This window comes from Cervus canadensis, chromosome 4 (genome assembly GCF_019320065.1).
Source record: "Cervus canadensis isolate Bull #8, Minnesota chromosome 4, ASM1932006v1, whole genome shotgun sequence".
Classification (NCBI taxonomy): Eukaryota; Metazoa; Chordata; class Mammalia; order Artiodactyla; family Cervidae; genus Cervus; species Cervus canadensis.
Window position 1 is genome coordinate 28,807,578 of NC_057389.1, and position 23,653 is coordinate 28,831,230.

At 39.8% G+C, this 23,653-nt stretch overlaps 1 protein-coding gene across 4 annotated transcripts in view; it reads right to left on the reverse strand.

Moving 5' to 3' along the window:
- The window catches only part of RASGRF2 (Ras protein specific guanine nucleotide releasing factor 2), a 246,104-nt gene that overhangs the window by 129,441 nt on the left and 93,010 nt on the right, over positions 1-23,653 (reverse strand). For all 4 annotated transcript variants that reach the window (XM_043464746.1, XM_043464747.1, XM_043464748.1 and 1 more), the window contains 8 exons: positions 21,312-21,565; positions 16,268-16,347; positions 15,701-15,894; positions 10,019-10,128; positions 9,017-9,135; positions 3,403-3,563; positions 2,405-2,471; positions 1,743-1,879 (listed from right to left, as the gene is read on the reverse strand). In XM_043464746.1, coding sequence (XP_043320681.1) covers positions 1,743-1,879; positions 2,405-2,471; positions 3,403-3,563; positions 9,017-9,135; positions 10,019-10,128; positions 15,701-15,894; positions 16,268-16,347; positions 21,312-21,565 — 1,122 coding nt within the window. The remainder of the gene's footprint in view (positions 1-1,742; positions 1,880-2,404; positions 2,472-3,402; positions 3,564-9,016; positions 9,136-10,018; positions 10,129-15,700; positions 15,895-16,267; positions 16,348-21,311; positions 21,566-23,653) is intronic.

Here is a 23,653-nt window from a genome sequence, read left to right on the forward strand (position 1 = left end):
TCTGTCATAAGGTAGAAACTATAAGAAGCTGGGAAAACATCTTTGTCTACAACTCTAATTCTCCCCATTCTTCCTACTTATCTTGGCTTCACAACACATACACAATTTTGTTGCATTAAGTTGTCTACTTCCCTTTCTTCTCTACTAATCTGTCTGTCTCCTTGAGAGCAGGGATCGTTGCCAAACCCTGGTACCTACACAATGCCTGGCAGCACAGGGTGATGCTCAGATAACGTTCACAGAATCAATGACTGATTCAGAGTTTCTGAAGGTAAAAGATGCATTCCACAGACTTAATTACAGTATTAATTCACAAAGCTTAGAGCTAATGAAAGTATTAGTAAATCACCATAAATGGGTAATTATGCAAATATACATGATCCCATATTTTTGTTTCTTTGTTAACCAGAAAAGAAGCACCTTGACTTCAGCTATTTATTCATCATCAAAACAGTCCTGGAAGAAAAGCAGTAAAAATCTGGAATTCCAGTAGAGGATATTTAGAGTGGTAATAAAAGACCTGGATTAGGTTTGAGTCATGACCCAGCACAGCTGTGTAACTTCGGACAAATGCTTATTAACCTTCTGAATCTCAGTTTTCATACCTGTGAAATGGGACTACTGCTTCTGTTCACCTTCAGAATATTATAGTAAAGGACAAATGAGATTAAGTCTGGTAAAACGTCTTTGACATATAATTAACTTGCACATTCATTTTCTTTCTATTTTTGCTTTTCAGTCACTTAGAAAAAAATTAAGGGGTTTTTCTGGGGTCCAGTGGTTAAGACTCTGCCCTCCCAATGTAGAGGGCACAGGTTCAGTCCTTGGTTGGGGACCTAGGATCCTGCATGGCTCACAGCAAGGCCAAAAATAAAAAAATATTAAAAAATTGTTTTTAAAAAAAGAAAAAATTAAGTATCTGAAAAACTATGATATATTTATAGTTCATATTTATATCTAAGGTATATATAAATTACTAAGAGCTCTTCAGAAAAGGAAGACAATGGGATCTATAGCATATGCCTTTCCTGTTTGCCCCAATCATCCTTTAGTCAACAACTCTGAAGATCATTAAGCTTTAATATTTTCCTTCACAGCTTTCCTTTTCACCCAGATTGGTTAATGGAGCCAAAATTAATATGGAGCTGGGCTTGAAGAAAGCCCAAGTCCAATCATCACTAGTTTTGACTTTTTTTCAAATCCTGAACAAAGTAGCAATTTCCTAAGCAGGAAGTGCTGATCAAGGAAAGGTAAGCAAATCTGTTCCCTAACTTTTTCTATATAAGATACAAGAACTCACTTTCAGGCCTCATACTACAGACAGTATCTCTTTTTTCATTTGATTTCACAGTCCTTGTTAGCTATTTTTACATCTCTCACCATTTTCCTATCTCAGCAACAAATAAGCAAAAAAAAAAAAAAAATCTAATGAGGTCACTGGAGAATTTACTACTCACGGGGCAATTTTAACACTCTCCAAACAAAACCACTGTCCAACACAAGTGTATATTGGCTTGTACAAAAATGCCCAGGATGCAAAATACAATGACAACATTTAGGTAAATTTTAAACAAACAAACAAACAACAACAAATGATTCAATATATGAAGACAATAACCACAGCAACCAGATATAATTTTCTAATAAAAATAAATTGACTCTAAAACTGCATCCCAAAAGCTTATGCTGTGAAATTTAAAACACAAACAAAAACCAACTTGGGGCCAAAGTCACTTGCTTACCTGACTGATGTCACTTGTCCAGGCAGCTTTCTCCTGGCGGGAAGGTGCTAACAAGACCACAGTGAAAGGGGCAGCGTCAGGAGGCTCCACCACTATTTTGAAATCCAAGTGTCCAAACACTTGGCCAGAACCTTTGGCTTCAACACACGTAAACCAAACAATTAGATGTGAATACAAAAACATGAGTGATAACTGCTTTCTCAAGGTCCTAGTAATACAACCAACATGCATTTAAGTCCAGAATCTCCCTTTAGTGATACAGTACTTCTCAAGCATGGGGACGGCTTTGTTAAGCTCATAAGCAGATGAAAAAGCTAAGATCAGTGGGTTACTCAAGACTAGGGTCCTGTTCTCCTTGTCAATTCATGGCTTTTTAAAAATTTTCCATAAATTACAGAATTCCGACATTCTAATTCAATTACTTTCTTCTCTGCCATTGCAAAATCACTATCACGAGACAAATTCAGTAAATTTCCAAAGATGGCTTAACCGGGGTTACAGGTTAAATGGTTCAACAGAATTTTTCATATATAAATGAAGTCAGGGAATTTATTCTTAACATCTTCCCTGTCTCCTGAAGCAGCTCTTCTTAGCTATCAACGAATAAAAACCAAAGGACTATTTAATGCTAATATAATTCTAAGTGATAGAATGTGACTTACAGTCATCATCGCTCGCATCGGGCTCCTCGACCAAGGTACATTCTATTAGAGACAGAACTCCACCTGTCTGGAAACAGACCAATTTTTCGTTTAGAGGCTGAGAGTCTTGCATAGGTTGGGAAGCTGTGATTTGTAAACCTTATATTCGAAATGCCACAGAAGAAACAGCAATTCCGTTTTGAAACTAATTTTTCATAGAGCTCAAAATTAAATTTAATTGTGTAAAAGTAATTGAATTCATTGAGCTTCATGATTCTTCCCCACCATCTGACTCTCACTCCCAACATCTGTAAAATTTAACGAGTCAGTCTGTGGGAGATTATATGGCCCCACAGAGTAAATGCAGCTCAGCAAAGCGTAGAACTCTACAACCAGAAAGTGACTTAAGCAGTAGAACTCTGTTGTCGTGATGCTGGATAATATTTTCAGGCATTAATAACAGAAGGTACAGATAGGCAAACTTTTTCTGTAAAGAGCCGGCTAGTAAATCCTTTAGGCTTTGCAAGTCATATGATCTCTATTGCCACCGCTTAAATTTGCCATTTTAAAAAGCATGAAAACAGCCAGGTACAATAAGAAAGGAAATGAGTTGTGGCTGTGTTCCAATAAAACTTTATTATTAAAAAGAGGCAGCAAGCTGTGGGCCGTAGTTTTCTCACTGTTGGTACTGAGTAAGATAAAATAGCATTTAGCGAATACTACACAATCAGTACACTGCAGTCACCTGACAAGATTTTTGAGCTCATTCAACAACTAGTAATTTTGTCCAGGTTATGATTTTAATTGCCCTTCTTTATGGCAATTGCACTTAAATTTCTATTACTTTGGATTTAACTGACAACAAAGTAAATGTCAAGGTTGGCAACTGTGTATTACCTCACCATGATATTGTAATAATCTATTTTATGATAGCAGGCATGGGAAAGTCATAATTAAATTAACCTCAATGCCTCTCAAGTGCGCGGAACATAAATGGAATAGTCATGTAAAACCAGTACCTTGAGCAGATGCAGCTTTCCTCCTGAACTTCTTGTACAAATTAAAAAGTGTTTTGTAAACAAGAAGCACTGTCTTTCTCCTTCCTTTTTCAAAGACAATGAACCCAGGCGAACTTTACTCAGTTTCCCTCTCTCAACGGAAGGTACTTGAATAAGAGAACCTGGTGATCACAAAAGTGAAGAACACACAGTAATTAAAATTCTGTCAAGGGAGAGTAGTTCCTGATGCAAAAACAGTAGGGCCTGTTTCCCAAGACACCAAGGAATTATTTGATGCACCATCGGAACAAGCAAATCCCCTGCACTTTGAGCAGAAGAAACAATTGCTATGCTTTAAGAGTCACACCAATTCTTACTATTTCTGTAGAACACTTTAGATTTGATTATTTATATATAAGCTGGAAAATAAGTTTAAAACAAAGCCATACTGAATTCAAAGCATGAGACACTTCTGCCATCTGTCCTTCATAATCTGATCTTTACCAGTTTATTTACATAAGAATAGGGTACATATTGTATAACTACATATAGTAATAAAACAACATAATAAAAAGCAAGTCAAATTTGTTTTTCCTAAAGCAATGAAGGTAGATAAATAGCATTAATATAGCCTACTTTGTATTTAAAAACACGATGTACATTTATAATGTACATTTTTAAATGTACATTATAAAAATACACAGATTATGCAATTCAACACAATTTAGCGAAGGGCTCTTTTTAAAGGGCAGTTATTTCAGGTTACATTTAAATTATATGTGATAAAAATTCTTTGTGAAATCTACATGGAAAAGAAACCACATAAATTCTATATGCAGAACACTCCTGTGAGGGAAACTATCTTCCATTCAAGAAGCTAAGCATAGATTTTATATAATTTCACTCTAATTATGACCTCCTGCTCTTCTTAAAAGGAAATTCTAATTTAAATATCAAAACCAAAAAACACTAAGAAAGATGCTTACAACTACCTTGCCTTCTGAAACGCCCTGAGCCAGTACCATTTCTACTATTTGTGTAATTCACCACCTATCCCAAATGCAGCTTTACAAAGGCTCCTATCAGCCTCATAAGAACTATTAAATGAATATTCATCACTTAATTATGAACACTGGTCATCCTAAGAGATGAGACTGTAGGCAACTTTATTTTCCTCTTCATACATTTCCTAGGTTTCCTGATTCGTTTTTTTTTTTAATGTATTTTTGGAATAGTAAATCTATGATTGTGGGTCACAAAACACTTACATTAACATATGACTATTCCAAACAGTACCTACCTTTACAGAGATCTAAAGATGTGCAGGAGGTAAAGAACCCAAATTTCTATGGGTCCCTGAATGCCACCCATTCAGGCGAGTGTTTAAGTGGGCTGCCTGACAAAGGCAGAGTCATCATCTATTTGTGCCTAAAGAATAACACAGAGGTAGTCCTGGGGGAGGGTGCGGGACTGGGGAACAGGGGCAGGAAAGGGCTTGGTTCCAGTGATAGGAATGGGCAAGAAGGAAGAGAGGTAGGTGGGAGCAAACTGGCAGAGAGCGCAGGCAGCAAGTAATCAAATATGAGGAATAAAGGAAAGATGAAAAAGCAGAAGGCAGAATGCTTAGAGGAGTAGACGAGCAAGTAACAGCCGCAGAAGGATTGTACTCATGAGACCCACTGGTGGAATCAAAGCCAGAGATCTTTCAGAGAATCTGCGTTATCCTGGCCAGGAGACGGTGGTGAATTCGGCAACATAAAAACTGAAAATCAGAAAGGGAATGGATGGGAAAAGACAGCAAGTTCTAGCTTTGCCATGGGCGGTCATGAGTCATCCAGACAGATGGGTTAGGGCTGAGCGGAAGACTGCAGCAGAGACAGGTGGACAAGTGGGTTTGAGGGATGTTTTCAGAAAGGATATAACTGAGGCTAAGAAAACTGAATAATAATGTGCTTGTGGGTAAATACTTCTAGTATTTAATGATTTTGTTAAGTTGGAAATTTTAAAATACACTGTTAACTCATGTATTAGTCATTATTGTGAATTTTAGCTTTGAGGTAAAAAACCAAATGTTTCCTTGGCAACTATACACTAATATGCCTAATCTATAACTGCTCATCTGAGATCCAAATAGGAGACTATGCATCCGGTATGCACAGAAATCTGTACATCTGAGTTAGAAGTGAACAATTTCAACACTGGTTTATAGAATAATATTGGAAAAGATGTTAAGTGGGTTTTTTTCACATTTCATCTTATGTTTGACATGATGTTTCAACACAACTATGAGACTTGAAGATTCCTTTCTAGTTATTACAAATAAGAGAAATCATTTAGTCTTAATGATCCTTTGCATCACCATCATCATCAGTCTATCTAACAACTGGGGTCAACTTACAAAAAAAAACTTGTTTTTCAGTCACTAAATTCTCATGGTGTGACATTCAAGACTGGCTAATGCCCTTATTCTTATTCTATTCATTAGTTTAAAAAGACTGAAGAGCAATTTCCAGGTTATTGGATTAGGCATTCGAATAGGTATAATTACTTCCAGACCCCATGTTACAATTTCAAAGAACACTGGTACATTCAAAGTACATGATTTTGAGTCTGGGAATGATTAAAGTACCAGAAAGGTTCATGTTTGATTCTCAATGCATTTAGCTTTAAATTCAGTCACTCTATTTACTTTTCCTGATTCACCTTTATACCAGACAATGATGACTACGTATGATGGATTTTGCACAAAATGTCAACTTACAGTGCCTTTATCTTCTAATAAGATAAAGGGTTCGATCCTTGGACCAGGAAAATCCCCTGGAAAAGGAAATGGCAACCCACTGCAGTATTCTTGCCTAGAAAACCCCATTGACAGAGAAGCCTGGTGGGCCATAGTCCATGGGGTCACAAAAGAGTTAGACACGACATACTGACTAAACCACAACAAAGAAAGGAAACTGAGGCTCAGAGAAGTTAACTAAATTGTCCAATATCACACAGCAAGGAACAGGAGGAGACAGGATTTGACCTCCATGATGTAGCTAGCTATACTTTCTATTATTGCCTCGAACACGTACAACATTTGCTCGAGAAACTTTGAAAAGATTTTGAAAATAGATGACAATGTCAGAACAGTGCTATGACACAGTCCTTTGCATCACACTCATCAACTATCTAGTAACTGGAATCAGTTGATAATAAAAGAAGCTATTTCAATCAATAAATTCCCACAGACTGACATTCAAGATTGTCTATCACCCCTATTCAGAGGCGAGCTTTCAGATGACCTTATTTTTCCTAGTCCTCAGAATTAAAATTCATTTTGAGATTGAAACCACACATATTTATGCATATATGTTGGCACTCATGCATTGAAAGTATCTAGTAAAAAAGTAATAATTGTAGGAACCAAAGCAAAACAATACAAACTTTCCAAATTGACTGTAACTGGATTACTTTCTACTTTGAGATTAAGGTCTGATTTCTTTTTAAACCACCTTTATTGAATAATTCCCAAACAGACTAACCAAACCAAACAACACAGAAAAATGCTCCTGAAAGGCAAATCATTAATATCAATGTCAATACAGCAATAACATCAGATATATTAATAACTGACAAAAGTGCCTCAAACATGTGGCACGGAACAAGCAATAAATAAAATCTAGACATGAATCAAAGGGAGAGGTAGCTCATGATTGGTTTTTCTGGTGCAAGAAAAAAAAATACGATTTCTTCACTGGATTCAACCTTCCAGCATTTTTCATCATAGATGCTTTTTCCAACTTAGAAATATATTAAATGCTTATGTGTAATAATAATACTCATCAATCCAAAGTCCTTTCAGAAATTGAATACTAGTTATAGAAACTTTTGTTTCCACTTTCACATGTTACAAAGCTCAAGTCCTTTAGTAAGTATTTTTCAGTGAACTCCAAACATAAGAAAAATACAAAACAAGACAGCTGACATTCAAAACTGCAGTTCAACAAGCAATTCAATTTAATCCATTGTCCGTTTTCCAGGTATCTATAATGGAAAGCATTGTACTAGGCAAGAGAGAATTCATAAATACTGCCCTTCAGAGTTACAATTACTGGGACAGACAAGGCAAGCAAACACTTACAAGAGGACGAAATGCAGGCACCAGGAGCAAGTGGGCTTGGAAACGAGGAGGGAAGTAAGCTCATTTGCGCTGGAGGGAAGGAGAGGGGAAGATGGGGAGGAAATTTAAAAGGCTCTTTAAAAGGAAATTTAAAAGGCTCTGATCTGAGCCTAGCAGGACAACAGGACCTTCCATAGGCACAAGAAACATGGATGAGGGGATCCCTGGTCCCCAGGCTGGGGCCCACACACGTAAAGGCACAGAGGCAGACAATGCCAGGAAGGCAGGAAGCCACTATGGGGACACAGTCTGTGAAGAGGACTGGAGGGGGAATGAGGAAGGCCTGGTGCTGTCAGCATTGTGGTCCACTATTACTCAAAGGAAAATTAATACTTCAAGTCAAAAATGAGAAAGGTATCATATCCTGAAATATACTTCCAAACTTTAACATACGTGTGATTTCTCTCCTTGTAAATAAATAATGGAAAATAGAACAGCATGCGTTAAATTTTGTAAGTGTTCTGTGCAAAAATTAACGTGTGCAGCACAAATAATGTCTTGTTTGATGAGGTAAAAAAAATGTTTCAGGCAGCACATTTTGGTAGGCACTAGAAATGCAATTATCGTCAATTAATATTGGCACGTTATAAACAGAAACCACATTAAAGGTTAATTCTAGTTCCAAATTTATATGCCACTCTTCCCCAAGTTCAAAATTATGACTGTGTGCAATATACTGCCTGAAATCGACTCTGTGAGGGCATGTTCCCCTCCCCCAGGACCCCTATGCACTTGCAAGGAATTTCGAGTGTGGTTTACTTCGTCTACTTCGTAATAAGAACCACAGAGGAATATGCACTGTCATGGCGTAGCTTCTCTACAGTTTCCAGCATAAACATCTTTCACTCTTCAAAAGCTTAATTTACTGGGTGATGCCCCCAAAGCACACCCCTCAAACATGATACCTTGGCCATCGCCAAAGTATGGCAGGGCAAGTTGAGACATTTCATCTAGCAACTGGAGTTACCAACTGAATCAAGTCATATCATGTGGGGCCGATCCGGAAGTGCTGATGAAAAATGGGAACAAGAGACAGCTGTTTTCACTGCGGACATTGTCCCCTCTCCTATGGGAAAGGGCTTTGAGTAAGGCAAGTTTCTCTTGGGCCTTTGCCTGGATGTCGTCACCACCTGGCACTGCCACTCCAACCGGCCAGACCAATCTGTCCTCCTTGGAGCTGTAGAGAATGTCCGGTCCAGCGAGCAGGAGGGTCCAGTCAGAATGTAACTTACTGTCCCACTCGTGCTTTACTATTATTGTGTTGCTGTTTTTCATGGCCCCTGAAAAGAAACAGCACAAAGGTGGGCCTCAACCACAGCCTCGGTCAAGGCCACGGGGACGTCCTGCACGAACAGCATCAATCAAACAGCTACATCAAGCCTGCTCCACAATGCTTTCCTGGATCTGCCTGTGATAACGTGACAGGTACAGAGACCCCTCAGCTGCTGGGTCCGCTGAACAAGGACTTACCTTGGCGGATGAAGGTCTGACTGGTGTCCAGCAAGATATCACAGCCCTCGACGATCATTCTTTCTATGGCAAGGTTCTTCCTTATGTTTTCCGTGTCACTCACTTCGTCGTGCATGACCCTGCCAAATACCACACAGGACCACAATGAGAGATCTTCTATTATCCCAGTAGGTAAGCAACAGTGCTCCATCTGGGAAGCAAGGGTTGGACCTTGTAACAGTTTAACTGGAGATGTAGGGTAAGTCACACTGGACTTCTAACCTTCATCAAGTCATGACTCAAAGCAAAGCAAATGGAGTATTCTGGAACATTGCTTATAAACTCAACAGGAAAGCAACACATTATTTTACAAACAGCTTCTTTCATTGAAATTAGGATGCCGTTTCTTAGAGGTGGAGCAAACTAGAGACCTTTATACTATATATACTATTTATATTTATCCCTTATAAGTTAAAGGAATACAGCTGTAAAGAAATGCCTGAAACACTGAAAAGTCACTGATCAATCGAAAATATACATTCTCCAACTTCTTACCAAATATGAATACAAAAACGCAACTAACCATTTTCCTATAATGAAAGAAATGTGAATCTTTTCAAACTTAAGCCAAAATGTGTCTAATCTCAATTATATAAACTTAAATGAGATAAAATCATTTTCAAAGACTTTATATATATAATTACACTTATTATATAAATGTTATATATATATATATATATAATTTTTTCTTGGTTAAAATTTATGTGCATGCTGCTTTAGCACCATCTCAGAAGCTAGCATTTAATGTTCAGGGGAATCTGAGACACCGGCTTACGTCTTGCTTCTTGTTCCCATGGACACACACATTCAGTTCAGTCGCATCCAACTCTTCATGATCCCATGGACCACAGCACGCCAGGCTACCCTGTCCATCACCAACTCCCAGAGTCTACATTAGGTCTTCACAAAAGACTAACATGCTACTTTGCCATATCAAGTCTTTATTATAAATTCTTTACGTACCTGGACAGTTCCTCTAGTTTGGATTTCGCAAACTCCAGACTTTTCCTCTCCACATGCTCATGGGGTGTATGAGCCAGGAGTTCATGAAGCGTGATGATATACCTGGGGATCTAGAAGCAAACCAAGGCCAGTGTGAGCAGGAGGGCCAGATGAGTAACACTAGACCTTCTCTACTGTGCCATCACCACTTCTGAAGAGCTCATCTCTACTCTGACACGTCTGACTGTTTTACAAATATATTTTTTAAAATAGTTATTTATTTGGCTGCACTGGGTCTTAGTTGCACATGTGGGATCTAGTTCCCTGACCAGGGATCAAACCCAGGCCCCCCGCATTGGGAATGCGGAGTCTTAGCCACTGGACCGCTCAGTTTGAATATTAGACTTCAAACATTTGTTTGAAGCCCCACAAACAAATATTTTTAAGAAATACATTTAAAATGAACTATGTTTCAAACCTCACACATGCGAAAACTTCACCAAGAACACATGAAGATAATAAGGTATAAAGAAACAACTGTTTCTTTAGATTTTTAATATAATCATACATTTCTCAATCATAATTTTTGAAAACTGGTTCATAGGGGAAAAGATACAGTTATCAGCAAGTCACTTGAGTCTGTATTTTAGATTTATTTGTCTGTTTACAATTTTTTAATTGACAATCCTATTGCAATGTTCTCTTTAAGAATCAAAATGTGAGAAAAGATATGTTTACCCTTATTACATTCTGATCCCGCTTTACCTCAACTCATCCTTCTGGCAGTAAGCAGTATTGTTTAATTAGATCATTTGTTTGTACTTTTATTAATGAACAGACTATCTATCTGAATTCTCTCAAAGTCAGAAATGCCACCAACCCTGTGGAGGATTTAATAGAACACAGTGAAGATTTAACTCAAGTTAAACATGTTGATTTAATGCAACGTATTTTTTTACTGGCTTATAAACTAAAAATTGTTAGAAAACAGGGGCAGTGGGTTTAATTTTAATAAAAACCTGCATGAACAACAGCTACCATAATGCTACCCGCTATGGGTCAGATTGGGAGTTTGAGGTTTGCATCCAATCCTCCAACAAAACATAAGGATTATTTCCCCACTTTACGGACAAGGAAACAAGGCATGAAAAGTGCCCAAAGTGGCCTCATGGTAAATGGCAGAGCCAACCATGAGCCCAGCTCTGACCAGTGCACTAGTCTAGTGGGTGTCTCTGCAGGGACTGGGGTCTTACTCAGCCCTTGAAAGGACCTCTAAGAATGAAGAAAGTAAAGCAGCTTCCCAAGACTCTGTGGGTAGCTCCTTCCATGTTGACCTGAGGCATTGGCAGCTCTATCTACAAATCTGCTTTTCCTCTCTTGCCCTCAGTGGGTCATTGCTAATATTTACTGCATACCCAGATTACCCATGGGTACAGAGGGCAGTGCCCTAAGTGTAGACATCTATCAGCAGTTCATACTCTGGGGTCAGGTCCTAGAGACTGTCATCAAGTCAGGGTTTTGGAAGTGCAGTATCCTCAGTTATAGAAGGATGGGTCACAAGAGAACCCTTCCTCTGAAGCTCATGGAAGGAGGCTGTGTGCCTCTCTACCCCATAAACTTCTCACTAAGACAGTTGGTTGGGCCATTCCTCTTGGTGAAGGCTGCTGGGATAAGTATGCTTTCAAATATCCCTTTTTTACAATGCCATGACTGATAAAAGTTTGCCTCTAAGTTGGTAGTTCTACAAGAAAATCAAGACAATCAATAGATAAGGTACTCAATTTCTCATAACAAGTGGAGGGCAGGAGTGGGAGAGCCTGACTGCTTATAATGTTCTGAAAATCCACAAAACTAAGCTCAGTCAATAGCTTCATGATCCTCCCCCGATCATTAAATCTGTTTTAGAAAGCTCTTTGGCTAAGTGTCAAGTGGATGGATTTGAAAGTAACTGGCCCATCTCACTTTCTGGGAGAGAAACAAATAAGCCTGAAACTACCAAAAAGCAGGCAAAGGACTTCAGAGAGAAATGGACAGCGCTCCGAAGAGCTCATCTGATATATTCAAGAACTGATTATAAATCTGTCCCCCAAAAGACCTTGGAGCTTCCCAGGTGGTGCAGTGGTAAAACAAAACAAAAAAAAATCCATCTGCAAATGCAGGAGACATAGGAGATGTAAAAGACAAGGGTTCGATACCTGGGTCGGGCCAGAAAGATCCCCTGGAGTAGGAAATGGCAACCCACTCCAGTATGCTTGCCTGGAAAATTCCATGGACAGAGGAACCTAGTGTCCATGGGGTTGCAAAGAGTCAGATAAGACTGAGTGCGCACACACTCACCCCCCAAGACCCAAGGATCATAGTAAGTATTGTCTATATGAATCATAATTCTTTCAATTATGAAATAATACTTGTCACTTTTAGACACTAATTAGCTTGCTCTTTAGTTACGGTAAATAGGTAAGTAGAGCAGCAAGTGGCTGCTTCCTGGAGGACCTCTAACAGCACTGTCCTTGTCAGAAGCAGATTTCATGATTTGCTCATCTATGGACATAGGAGCAGCTGAAGACAATTTAAATAGTACTAGCCAAAACACTGTTTTTGCTACATAAAAATTAAGTTAATGACTACCATATTGTCTATAACAAATATCTTTATAACACAAACTTATTTGTCTGATATTAATAGTCCAATTGAGGATAAATTCCCTGCATCATCAATTAAGGATAAACTCACTATAATTCCTCCATGCTTCCATGCTGCTGCTGCTGCTGCTAAGTCGCTTCAGTCGTGTCCGACTCTGTGCAACCCTGTAGACGGCAGCCCACCAGGCTCCTCTGTCCCTAGGATTCTCCAGGCAAGAACACTGGAGTGGGTTGCCATTTCCCTCTCCAATGCATGAAAGTGAAAAGTGAAAGTGAAGTTGCTCAGTGGTGCCTGACTCTTAGCGATCCCATGGACTGTAGCCTACCAGGCTCCTCCATCCATGGGATTTTCCAGGCAAGAGTACTGGAGTGGGGTGCCATTGCCTTCTCTACCATGCTTCCATAGTTCAGCATAATTCACTCACAGTAGCTACTGACTTACTCAACAAACAGCCCAGAAGAGGTGGACTATAACACTTCTCTAAATATACACAGGCTAAAAGTTTCCAGTTACTTCTCTTCCTCCTTAGGCCTGATAACAACTTTTGCTTCCATATCTAGACTTGGTAGTGGCCTCATGGCCGTATGAGCTAAGGTCACCTCTTCCACTCTTGATCTAAGGAAAAAAGCATCACACCCCAGTCTTATCCCAAGGTGTCCAGCTTACACTGGAGCAAGGCGGATGTGCAGAAGTACCACTGCTAATACAATGTATGCAGAGGGAAGCAGACCATCTGAGGGAGCAAACGCCTCAGGGCTCCTCAGGGAAAGGACCAAAAGGGAACAAGAAGTACAGAATGAACCTAGCAAGAAAAACTAAGCAAGTTTCTAGAAATGGCACTTTTCTCCCAAGTGTTCTCCATGGTCTCTCCTAGGAAGAAGGCAGGAGGGAGAACAAGGCATTTGGGCAGCAACTCCAAGGTTTTCTGCTCTTGGTCTGTTCCAAATAGCTACAGAGAAGGAAAACAGTTTTGGAGAAGCAAATAAATAAGAGCAGAATTGAGCGCTCTTTCAATTTGCACATTTCTTGCAGCTGCACCAATTCTGGCTAAATTCTTTTAAGTTTGAGGCTTCTTCCAGCACCCACTGGTTACCCTAGTCTTAAAAAAAACAGACAATCTCAACATCTGACCCTTCAGCTTAATTCTAGGGTCTGGAGGACGGGATCTGAAAGCTAGTTAGTTACCCGGATCAAATTTCTAGTCTGGTCCCCCAGAGAGGTAGGGCTCTGGGAGATATATAGAGATCAACTGTCCCAATTTCAAACTTAAGAAACAGAAATTCAGATTGGTTCAATTATGTTTCCCAATGTATGCCTGAAGGGAGAGCAGGACATGCAGGTCTCCTAAATACTCCCAACCCAGTGGTCCCTTTTGGACATTATGGGAATTCATTCCCTGAGATCAATCAAAATGCCAAGTTGTTGTTATTGGGCTTAAACTACAGCGGGAGAAAAGAAGGTTAGAGGAAGACTATCTCAGCATTTTTAAGAAATCCAAAGGCCTTTCCAAGACCCTACATTCAACTGTTTGGACACCTGACCTAAAATTCAAGTACAGTTCTTCCATTTTAAACCACTGAGAGACTCACACCAGGGGAAATAAACAATACTTGAAAAGGCATTCGTGGGCTTTCAGGAAGGGAGTGAGGTTCCTCTCTGAATGTTCCATGCATCTTTCACAACCCTACCTTTGTTTATACACCTGAGTTGAGGGTTCCTAGGCAGACAGGATTTAGAGAATTTAATCATAACCAAGAGCTAATTGCCAAAGATTCAAATGGAATCTCAGAACATTGAATAAAAATTTGTTTCACTGTAAACAAAATCTCAAATTATAATTTTGTATAAGGTTTTTAAAAAGCATTTTTTTCTTTGTAGTTTCTCTTATGGAATATTTGTTCAGAGAGGCAAAGAGTTAAACAGTCCAGTTCCATGGTGAAGAAAAAACACAAGGCATTACAAAGTTTCACTATACTTAAGTTGTTACACATGCATCCTTTCGGTTTTTTAAAATCTTACTAAACTTCTACAGTGACTTCCAGGATTTCAAGCAGGAGTGACAAACTTTAAGACAAACAATTATGAACCAGAGCAGCCTCTCTCTCGGAGGCTACCAAACGATCAGCTGGGGTCAGAGATACCCACTCAGAGGGACAAAGCCCTCCACAGAAACCATAACACACATGATTAGAAGAGTCGGTTTGCCACACAACAATTTGGAGGGCTGGACTGAAGCCCCACAAATTCCACAACGGGAACACTCAATGCTTTTCCAAAAGAACAAAATCAACACTTTTTAAAAGGACAGGAGATTCAATTCACATTTTGGCTTCTGCAGCTCTCACTAAAGAGAGGTGAAGTCTTAAATACGGGAAAGGATGCAAGTCTACTTGATCTTTTGGGTTGCTCTAACCCCCAAAAGTGAAGGTCGGGACAAGCCCTAGGTTCACTGGAGCAACCTGACTAGGGGCCGGGAGTCCCCAGGCCTGGCCAAGGCCTCTGGCTCCTTCGTTCCCCCACAGCCTCTGTGATGGGGAAGGTCCTCCTTGTGCTCTGCAGAGCTCCAGCCAAGAGAGACTCGGCAGCAACGAGAACAGGGCAGGAAAACAAACACCTTCCCAGCAGTCCTTCCTACCCCCCACCCCACCCCCCCGGCCCCAGAACCTTTTATGCAACCAGCCCGCACTGGAACATTTGCACGGCAGCCTATTTCTGTAAACCCAATAATATTTTTAAACACACTGGAGGAGGAGACTCCATGGAAGAGGTCTGTGAGGAATCTTTCTGCAGAGAGAAATTTGTGCTGCTTTTCCAAAAAAAAAAAAAAAAATCACTCCTGATTTAATTGTTTCAAAAATGCCTGAGTTCCTTACAAACACTAGACAGACTGGAGAGAATGCGTGGCATAGATTTGTTTACCTCAGGGTCAAGCTCAAGATGACAGAGGAGGTGTCACAACCTCCCACAGGGGACACTTGCACATCTCATGCAGGTCACACTGGGTATCAGTCACATCGAGCTGGAGTCAATGACTTATAACACACATCCTGGGTGACTTACCTGAAACATTGGGTATGTCAAGAACGTCTCCAGCATCCGCCCCTCACAGGCAGGGTTGGCTTCATACTGTTTTAAGAGTTTGTCAAAGTCTCTGTTTTGCTTACAATTGGCGAGCACTTGGAGGCTGTACTGGTGATTACGCACAAATTCTTGATAAATGTTCAGCATGGGGAGCAAAATATCAAACAGATCAGCTGGAAAGTAGAAGCAAACACGGCCGTCTGTCTCGGTGCTCAGTGAATTATCCACGGGGCAGGGGGAGACTGTTCACTCTGCGGGAATGGCAGAGAGCGGCTCCCAGCACCAGGGGTCAGGCTGCACGGCCCAGCACAGATGCCAGAATGACTGACCTGGGAGGATGCACCCCGAGGCAGAGCCCAACTCTAGTCCCCCAAGAACCTTGACGGGCCAGGGGAAAGGGTCAAAAGGGCAGAGTCCCGTGCCCACAGAAGCTCCCAGGTCATCACGGAAGTTCAAACAACTTAGGATGAATAACGTTGAAACTATTTTACTCTTTATTGCAGCCAGATTAAAAGAAAATGTTCTCTCTCTAAAGCATGCACTTACCTAAAATTAAAGTCGGCCAGTTGGCTATTCTTGCCTTCAGTCCTTGATGAAATATTTCGTGAAGAAACATGATTGTTTCACTATAAAAAAATGGAAAAAATAATATAATCACTATAAAGTGTCTATTTTGTTAAAGAAGTTCACTGAGCCCTTAAAGCTTTAAGTACATGATATACATGTCTCTCAGGGCCTCTGAACCATACAACCAATAAAAACATGCATTATATCAGCCCCCAGAAAGCAATTTATCTTTCAACAATCCGAAAACCTCAACAAAAATTCTGAGCTAAGCCTCAAATACTGGAAGACAGTAAGCACCAAATCACTGTCATATAACCTTCTTTATCAACTTATCATACTGATAAAAACAGCTTTGTACTGTTAGGATGTAGCCCTTCAACTGATAATCAGAAAATTAGTTAAGATCCTTCTCTTCAGATTTAATTCTAGATGATAACCCAACCAAAGTTCTCTCTCTTACACTAAAATGAGTTTTGACAGAAGGAGAGAGGGGAAAAGATGTGACAGACCTCTACCATAACCACTCCTAAAACCCTCACACCAGAAAGGTAAAGGAAACTTCTGGAAAAGATGTAGCCTACATAAACATATAAAATGAAGACTGCATCAATTGGAGATCCAAATGTCTAGAAGGTTCAAGAAGGGGAGTTATCAAAGTAACATTTGCCTTCTCCTCAGTAGAATTAACCTACTGGAAGAGCCTTTGAAGGTTTTTCTGAACTAACACGTCGACACAACCAAAAACAGGATTATTCATGTCAGTAACATACTTGGGTTTATTATAAGTCAAATTCCACAACAAGAAACATCAATGAGAAATCCTTACTATCTGTGAATGGCCCATGAAACACGATAGATGCTCCTTGTAGACTGTGATTTGTTTTCTTTTATAGAAATTTTAACTAAGCAGTGTTTGTTGTTTTAGGATTTCAACCAAATCTACTTTAGTAGGTATTATAGGTTAGTCCTTCAAACTCCATTCCATCGTCCTTCTAGGTAGAGAGGATGGAGAGCTAAAAGTACATTTTCCAGAGTCCCTTGCAGAGAGGGTTCTAGATGTAAATTCAGTCCCACCCATAGATGCACATGGCAAGATATGAAAGGCAGAAGCAGAGGCCATCTTCCTGTTACTAAAAGTCAGTCATGCACATGTGTTTTGGGGGCAATTTCAGTGCCTAGCCTCAGTGGTCTAGTTTCTAGGCACCAGTTTGACACAGCTGAGAGGCAGATGTGATGGCAATGGTGGAAGCAGTAGTTTTCTAACCTCTGGGTTACATTTGTGGTGCTGTGCCCTTGAATTCAGCGGTCCAGGCCTGCTGTCTGACTTGTGCTCCAGCCCTTCCAAAGGATCCTATAAGCAGTGAATTCCCTCCAATCGCAGAGGAGGTTCCTCTTTCCTACACTGAAAACTAACTGGCATATCTACCTTCATATTTTGGTATTTAAATAGTTAGAAAACAGGTGAAACAATTCTTGGTGACTCCAATATGCACACAAACAACATTCCAACGGCCTGGCCTCTCTTGTCTTTGAACTTCTTTCTCCAAAGGTCTTGTCTTCCACGGACCTCAGACAACACTTTTTTAATCTTCCTCTAGACCGTCTCGTGTTCATAACCGCATCCTCTCCCTTATCTCAGTTTCAGGGACACTGCTCTGTGACCAACTCCTTACCTTTGAGTTCATTATCTTTAGAAACCTGACTCCCCAAATCCCTTCCCACCACCAGGACCTGAGTCCATTGATCCTGCTGCCTTATGACTGACCAAAATCCCCTCACAACATCACTTCCCTTTCTCCATAGTTTAGATCTCATGGTTCAGTGTTACAACCCCTTCCTTGCACACACCTTCAACTCCCTTCTTTTTTCACTTCATCATATTAGCCTCATACACACCAATACTAGTTAAACTCAACCCTTTGCCCACTCTACACCTGCACCTATGCAGCTGAAGGTGGTTAAGAACAACATAAAACCATCCTGACTAGTCTCACTGTAAAGTCATAACCACAAGCCCAATATGCTAGCAGCTATATTACATGCCCCTCATCCATTCGCTGCCCTGTTCTCCTTGATTATCACTTCACACCTTTTCCTCTCTTCCCTGACTCCAGCACTTCCCTCCCATCAGCACTGTCACTTGCTGTCCTTGATTCCTAACCACATTATGTGTCCAGGTATTATTCCTTCCCCGTCCATGCTCCCACTTAAAAGTCATGCCCTTGACTTGTTCACCATATTCTGTCCACTTCTGCCTGTGCAAGTACCCTGCTTCAGCAATTCTTCCCTCTCTTTCCAATATCCCTTCCCCCCCCACCCGCCTGTCACTGTTGGTGTCATTTTTATCCCATCCAAACACACGCACAAACACACACACAAATTTATATTTCTTTATTTACCTCCAGGTACAACTGTTTCTCTGATCCTCTTTATAGTAACCCTCCTTGAAAGTTTTATACACCAACTCTTTCCAATCCCAATTCCCCTTCTCACCAAATCAGGTTTTGGTCCCTCATCAAAATTGTCAATAAGCTCCAAGTCATTAAACCCACAGTCAGCTCTCAGCTATTGTTTTATTTGACCTTTTGACATAGTTGTTCGTTCCTGCCTGCACTGGCTTCCAGGACAACCCATCTCCTGGTTTGTATCCTACAACCCTAGCTGATCCTCTTCCCTATAATTTTTTGAAGGGGTACAGCTGCTTTACAATGTGGTGTTAATTTCTGTTGAACACAAGTGAATCAGCTACATGTATACATATATCCCCTTCCTCTTGAACGTCCATCCCACTACCCCAATCCCATCCGTTTAGGTCATTTCTGCTATACGATGGCAGTGTACACATGTCAATCCTAATCATCCACTTCATCCTTCCTTCCCCTCCCTGCTGTGGCTCTTCACACTCCTAACCTCTCAATGATGAAATACCCCAGGGCTCAGTCCTTGGTCCTCTTCTGTCATTCATTTGTACTCACTCCCTTGGTAATCACATTCAGACAGACAACTTTAAACACTATTCATATGCTATTAGACTCCAAAATTTATACCTCCAGCCCTGAATTCCTCCCCTGAACTCCAGACTAACATCCAACCCTGCTCACTTGATTTCTACATCTGGCTAACAGCATCTCAGACTTGATAAGTTCGAGATAAAAACTCTTGGTCTTTTTCCATAAACTTGTTCTTATGTCAATCTTCCCCATTTAATAAATAGCAGCTCCATCTTTCTTGTTCTTCAGGCCCAAAACCCTGGACTTTCCTTCAAAACCCAGTTCAAGCTCATCATCAGATCTTACTGGCTCTATGTTAAAAATACATCCAGAATTAAATCACTTATTACTACCTCCATCATCTCTTGCCTAGATTATTGCACTAGCCCCACCTAATAGGCCTCCCTGCTACAGTTATCTCTCACCTGGTTTATTGAAATAGCCACAAAGCTGATCCGCCCACAGTCTACACTCAAAAGAGAAACCAGGGTGAACTTTCAAAACATAAGTCATGCCATGCTACTCTTCTCCTTAAAACCCCACCAATCTCTCCCCATCTCATTTAGAGTAAAAGACAATGCCTTTACAGTGCCTTAACTGTTACCCCTCTGACATCTCCCTTCATCTGCACAGACACTTGCAGTCCTCAAACAAGCAAGCCCGGCACGCTCCAGCCTCAGGCCCTCTGCACAGGGCACCTCCTCTGTGTGCATCCCGCTCCCCACTGACAGCGGCGGGGCCTGCCTCCTCATCAACTGCAGTCTCTGCTCAAATGTTAACTTATCTTTGAGGTCGTTCTAAAAACTGGCTATAGAAAAACTATGGGATGTTCTCATAATGTAATACCATGTAGCAATCTTTTAAAAAATAGAATACTGTTTTTATATATCAAATATGGAAAGATGTCCAGGATATACTGTTAAGTTTAATACGTACCTGTAAAAAGCAGGCACGTATTCAAGTACTTGGGTTTTGTGTTAGAAGGGGGAAAATAAGACTATATTCAAATCTGATTGACCTACATCAAGAAACACTGTAAGGATATACAGAAAACTAATGAAAACACTTACAGATAGCAAGTGAGGAAAATGGGGTGGGGAGCGACAGAATTCAAACTGTTTGATGTTCTCATGTTGTTTTAACTTTTTTAACCATGTAAATGCATGGTTAAATGCATGTTTTTATCTACTTAAGAAACAAATAAATAACAAAAATGTTAAGTAAAATAGAATACTGGAGTGGGCTGCCATGCCCTCCTCCAGGGAATCTTTCCGACCCAGGGATTGAACCCGGGTCTGTTATGTCTCCTGCATTGGGAGGTGGGTTCTTTACAACTAGTACCACCTCGAAGCCCAAGCAGCACTCAAAAACAAATAAATAACTAAAATGTTAAGTAAAATACCCTAGCAGTCCCCTTTCTCCCTTCTCCCCTTTCCTTCTTTATATCTTCCACAGCACTAAATAACAATATAAAATACTGCATCTTTCACTTATTCACTATTCATTGTCTATATTCCCACATCAGAATTTAAGTTCTATGAAGGTAGGGACCTTCTGCTTTGTTCACTGGTGAATCCTCAGCAGTAAATGCACCATAAATATTTATTGAGCAAATAAATTTACTAGAGATCCTTGGGCCCTCTGTTAGTTTCTGTTCTTCCTAAAGTACTTCTGTGTATGTTACATGTGAAGACCCATCAATCACTCCCATTTCCCTCAGGTTATGAAGGAGATAATCTTCCCCACCACACACACAATGACAAGATGTCAGAGGGGTAACAGTAGGTAATGCCATGTCAAATAGAAAAAAAAAAAAGAGAGAGACAGAGAGAGAAAACTAGATGCCAACATACAAGATAAAGATATGAAAACGTGGGCTACTAATGAAACACCAATGATAGCTTTCTTAATTTCAATACCATGAGCTCATACAGGTGAATTTATGACACCTCTTCTTTTAAGAGTAAAGTAAAACTTCCTTTAAAAACTATAGATAGGGTTTTCATACTTCCCTTACTTATGCCAAGACAAACCTGTTGAGAAAAATACTGCTGACGTCGTCGTGGCTGATGGGGGGCTTCTTGGAGCTGGCCGCCATGCGCAGGGGCCGCAAGAAACCGTTGACGAGGATGTAGAGCTGGTGAACGTACTCCGACTCGGCCTCGACCATGGTGAACACGATCTGGTTTCTCTTCCTCATGCTTTCGGCGTGAGGAGAACAAATGTAATCCTGCACGATGGTCTTCCATTTCCTTCTACATAACCATCCTCGCATGAAGCTCTGAACCTACAGAACAGAGGCAACAAAACAGAAGTGAATCTCAGGGAGGGGTGAGGCAGGCGTCTTAAGCTGGTCAGTAGGGTGTCCATTCTATGCCGTATATATCATGCTCTTTCACTGGAGCACTGGTGGGCCCACCACAGAATAAATAATGTCAGGTTTGGACCAGATAGCAGGAAAAAAAACAAACAAACACGCATAACATAAAACTTACTGTCTTAACCATTTCTAAGTGTATAGTTCAGTAGTGTTAAGTATAATCACACTGTTGCACATACAGATCTCCAGAACATTTTCATCTTATGAAACTCAAACTCTATAACTGTTAAACAACTCTCCATTTCCCCCTTCCCTCAGCCCCTTGTAATCCCCATTCTACTTCCTGTTTTTATGAATTTAACTACTTTGGATAACTTACATAAGTGGCATCATTCAGTATCTGTCTTTTTATAACAGGTTTATTTCACTTAGTATAATGGCCTCAAGGTTCTTTCATGTTGTAGCATGTGTCAGGATTTCCTTTCTTTTTAAGGTTGAATAATATTCCATTTTGTATATGTATGTATATATAGATATATAACATTTTGTTTATCCATTTATCTGTTGATGAACATTTGGGGTGCTTTCACCTCTTGGCTATTGTATATAATGCTGGAATGGATATAGGAGTGCAAGTATCTCTTCAAAATCCTGCTTTCAATTATTTTGGATAAACATTCAGAAGTAGGATTGCTGGTAGTTCTATTTTAAAATTTTTGAGGAACCACCATACTGTCTTCCATAGCAGTTGAGCCATTTTACAATCTCACCAACAGAGCACAAGGGTTCCAATTTCTTCATATCATCATCAATACTTGTTATTTGGGTTTTGTTTAATAGTAGTCATCCTAATGGGTGTGAGATAATATTACACTGTAGTTTTGATTTGTACTTCCCTGATGCTTAGTGACGTTGATCATCTTTTCAAGTGTTAGTGATTTCTCTAAAGAATCATCTTTGAGAGAAATGTGTATCATCTTTGGAGAAATGTCTACTCAAGTCCTTTGCCTATTTTTAAATTGGGTTTGATTCTTTTGTTATGGCTATTTGAGTTTTTTTTTTAAGCTTAAAAAAAAGTGTTAGACATCAGCTCATCTCACCCCTTTTTTTTACAGATGAGTAAACTAAATTTCTTGGTTAAGTCACATAGGAAAGCTGCAACCAGGCTTGCCCTTCTTTTACCTGCTTTTTGTTAACTATAAGGACTCTTTCTCAGCTACATGGGCAAAAACACACACTAAAAATTCACAATGGTGTTATCTTGTGGGGGGAAAAAATAAATAAAAATTAAAATCAATGTTGTAGGAAGATGGAAGCCCCTAAAACTGATCTGAATCCCCAAGATATGATTTGAAAAGTAACAGGCCAACTGGACAAAGTGTGCTAGCCTTTGCATTTCAGCCAACAAATATTTACTGAACATCTTTTAGATGCCCAGTTAAATGCTGAGTGCTAAACAGAGAGGTATATGTCATATTCCGTAACCCAAAGGCTCTGCCACTTAACTACTGGGTGACTTTGAACTCTGGGCTCCATTTCCTTATCTACAAAATAACTGACCCAAAAATCTGAAGTCCTTTCTAAATATAAGAAAAATTATATGATAATTTATTAGTTTTTGTAACATCTAAGCAGATTAAGCAACAAAGCAGGTTGCAAAGTCATATATAATTGAAAGCAATACATTACTATCAAATCTTTTTTTAGTATCATTGTTTTCTTCTTAACACATTCTTATCCTTTTTTTTCATACTATTTCACCCATATGGTCTCAATTATCAGGCATTTAAACAACTATTCTTCTTTTTCAATATTTAAAACTGTCTCATTTACCAACTGATGTCAGCACACTATCAATTTTCATAATAGGCATTCACACAGTTGTCATACCTCAAGCAATAAAAATTAAAAACACATTTTAGTAGAATTATGTGGAAAAAATTATGTGGGAAATTTCTGTGAACCAATTTCAATTTTTGGTCTCCTGAAGGCAAAAAATTATGTTGCTATTTGTAAAGATCAGCATAGAGTATCTAACTGATTTGTGGGGCTTCC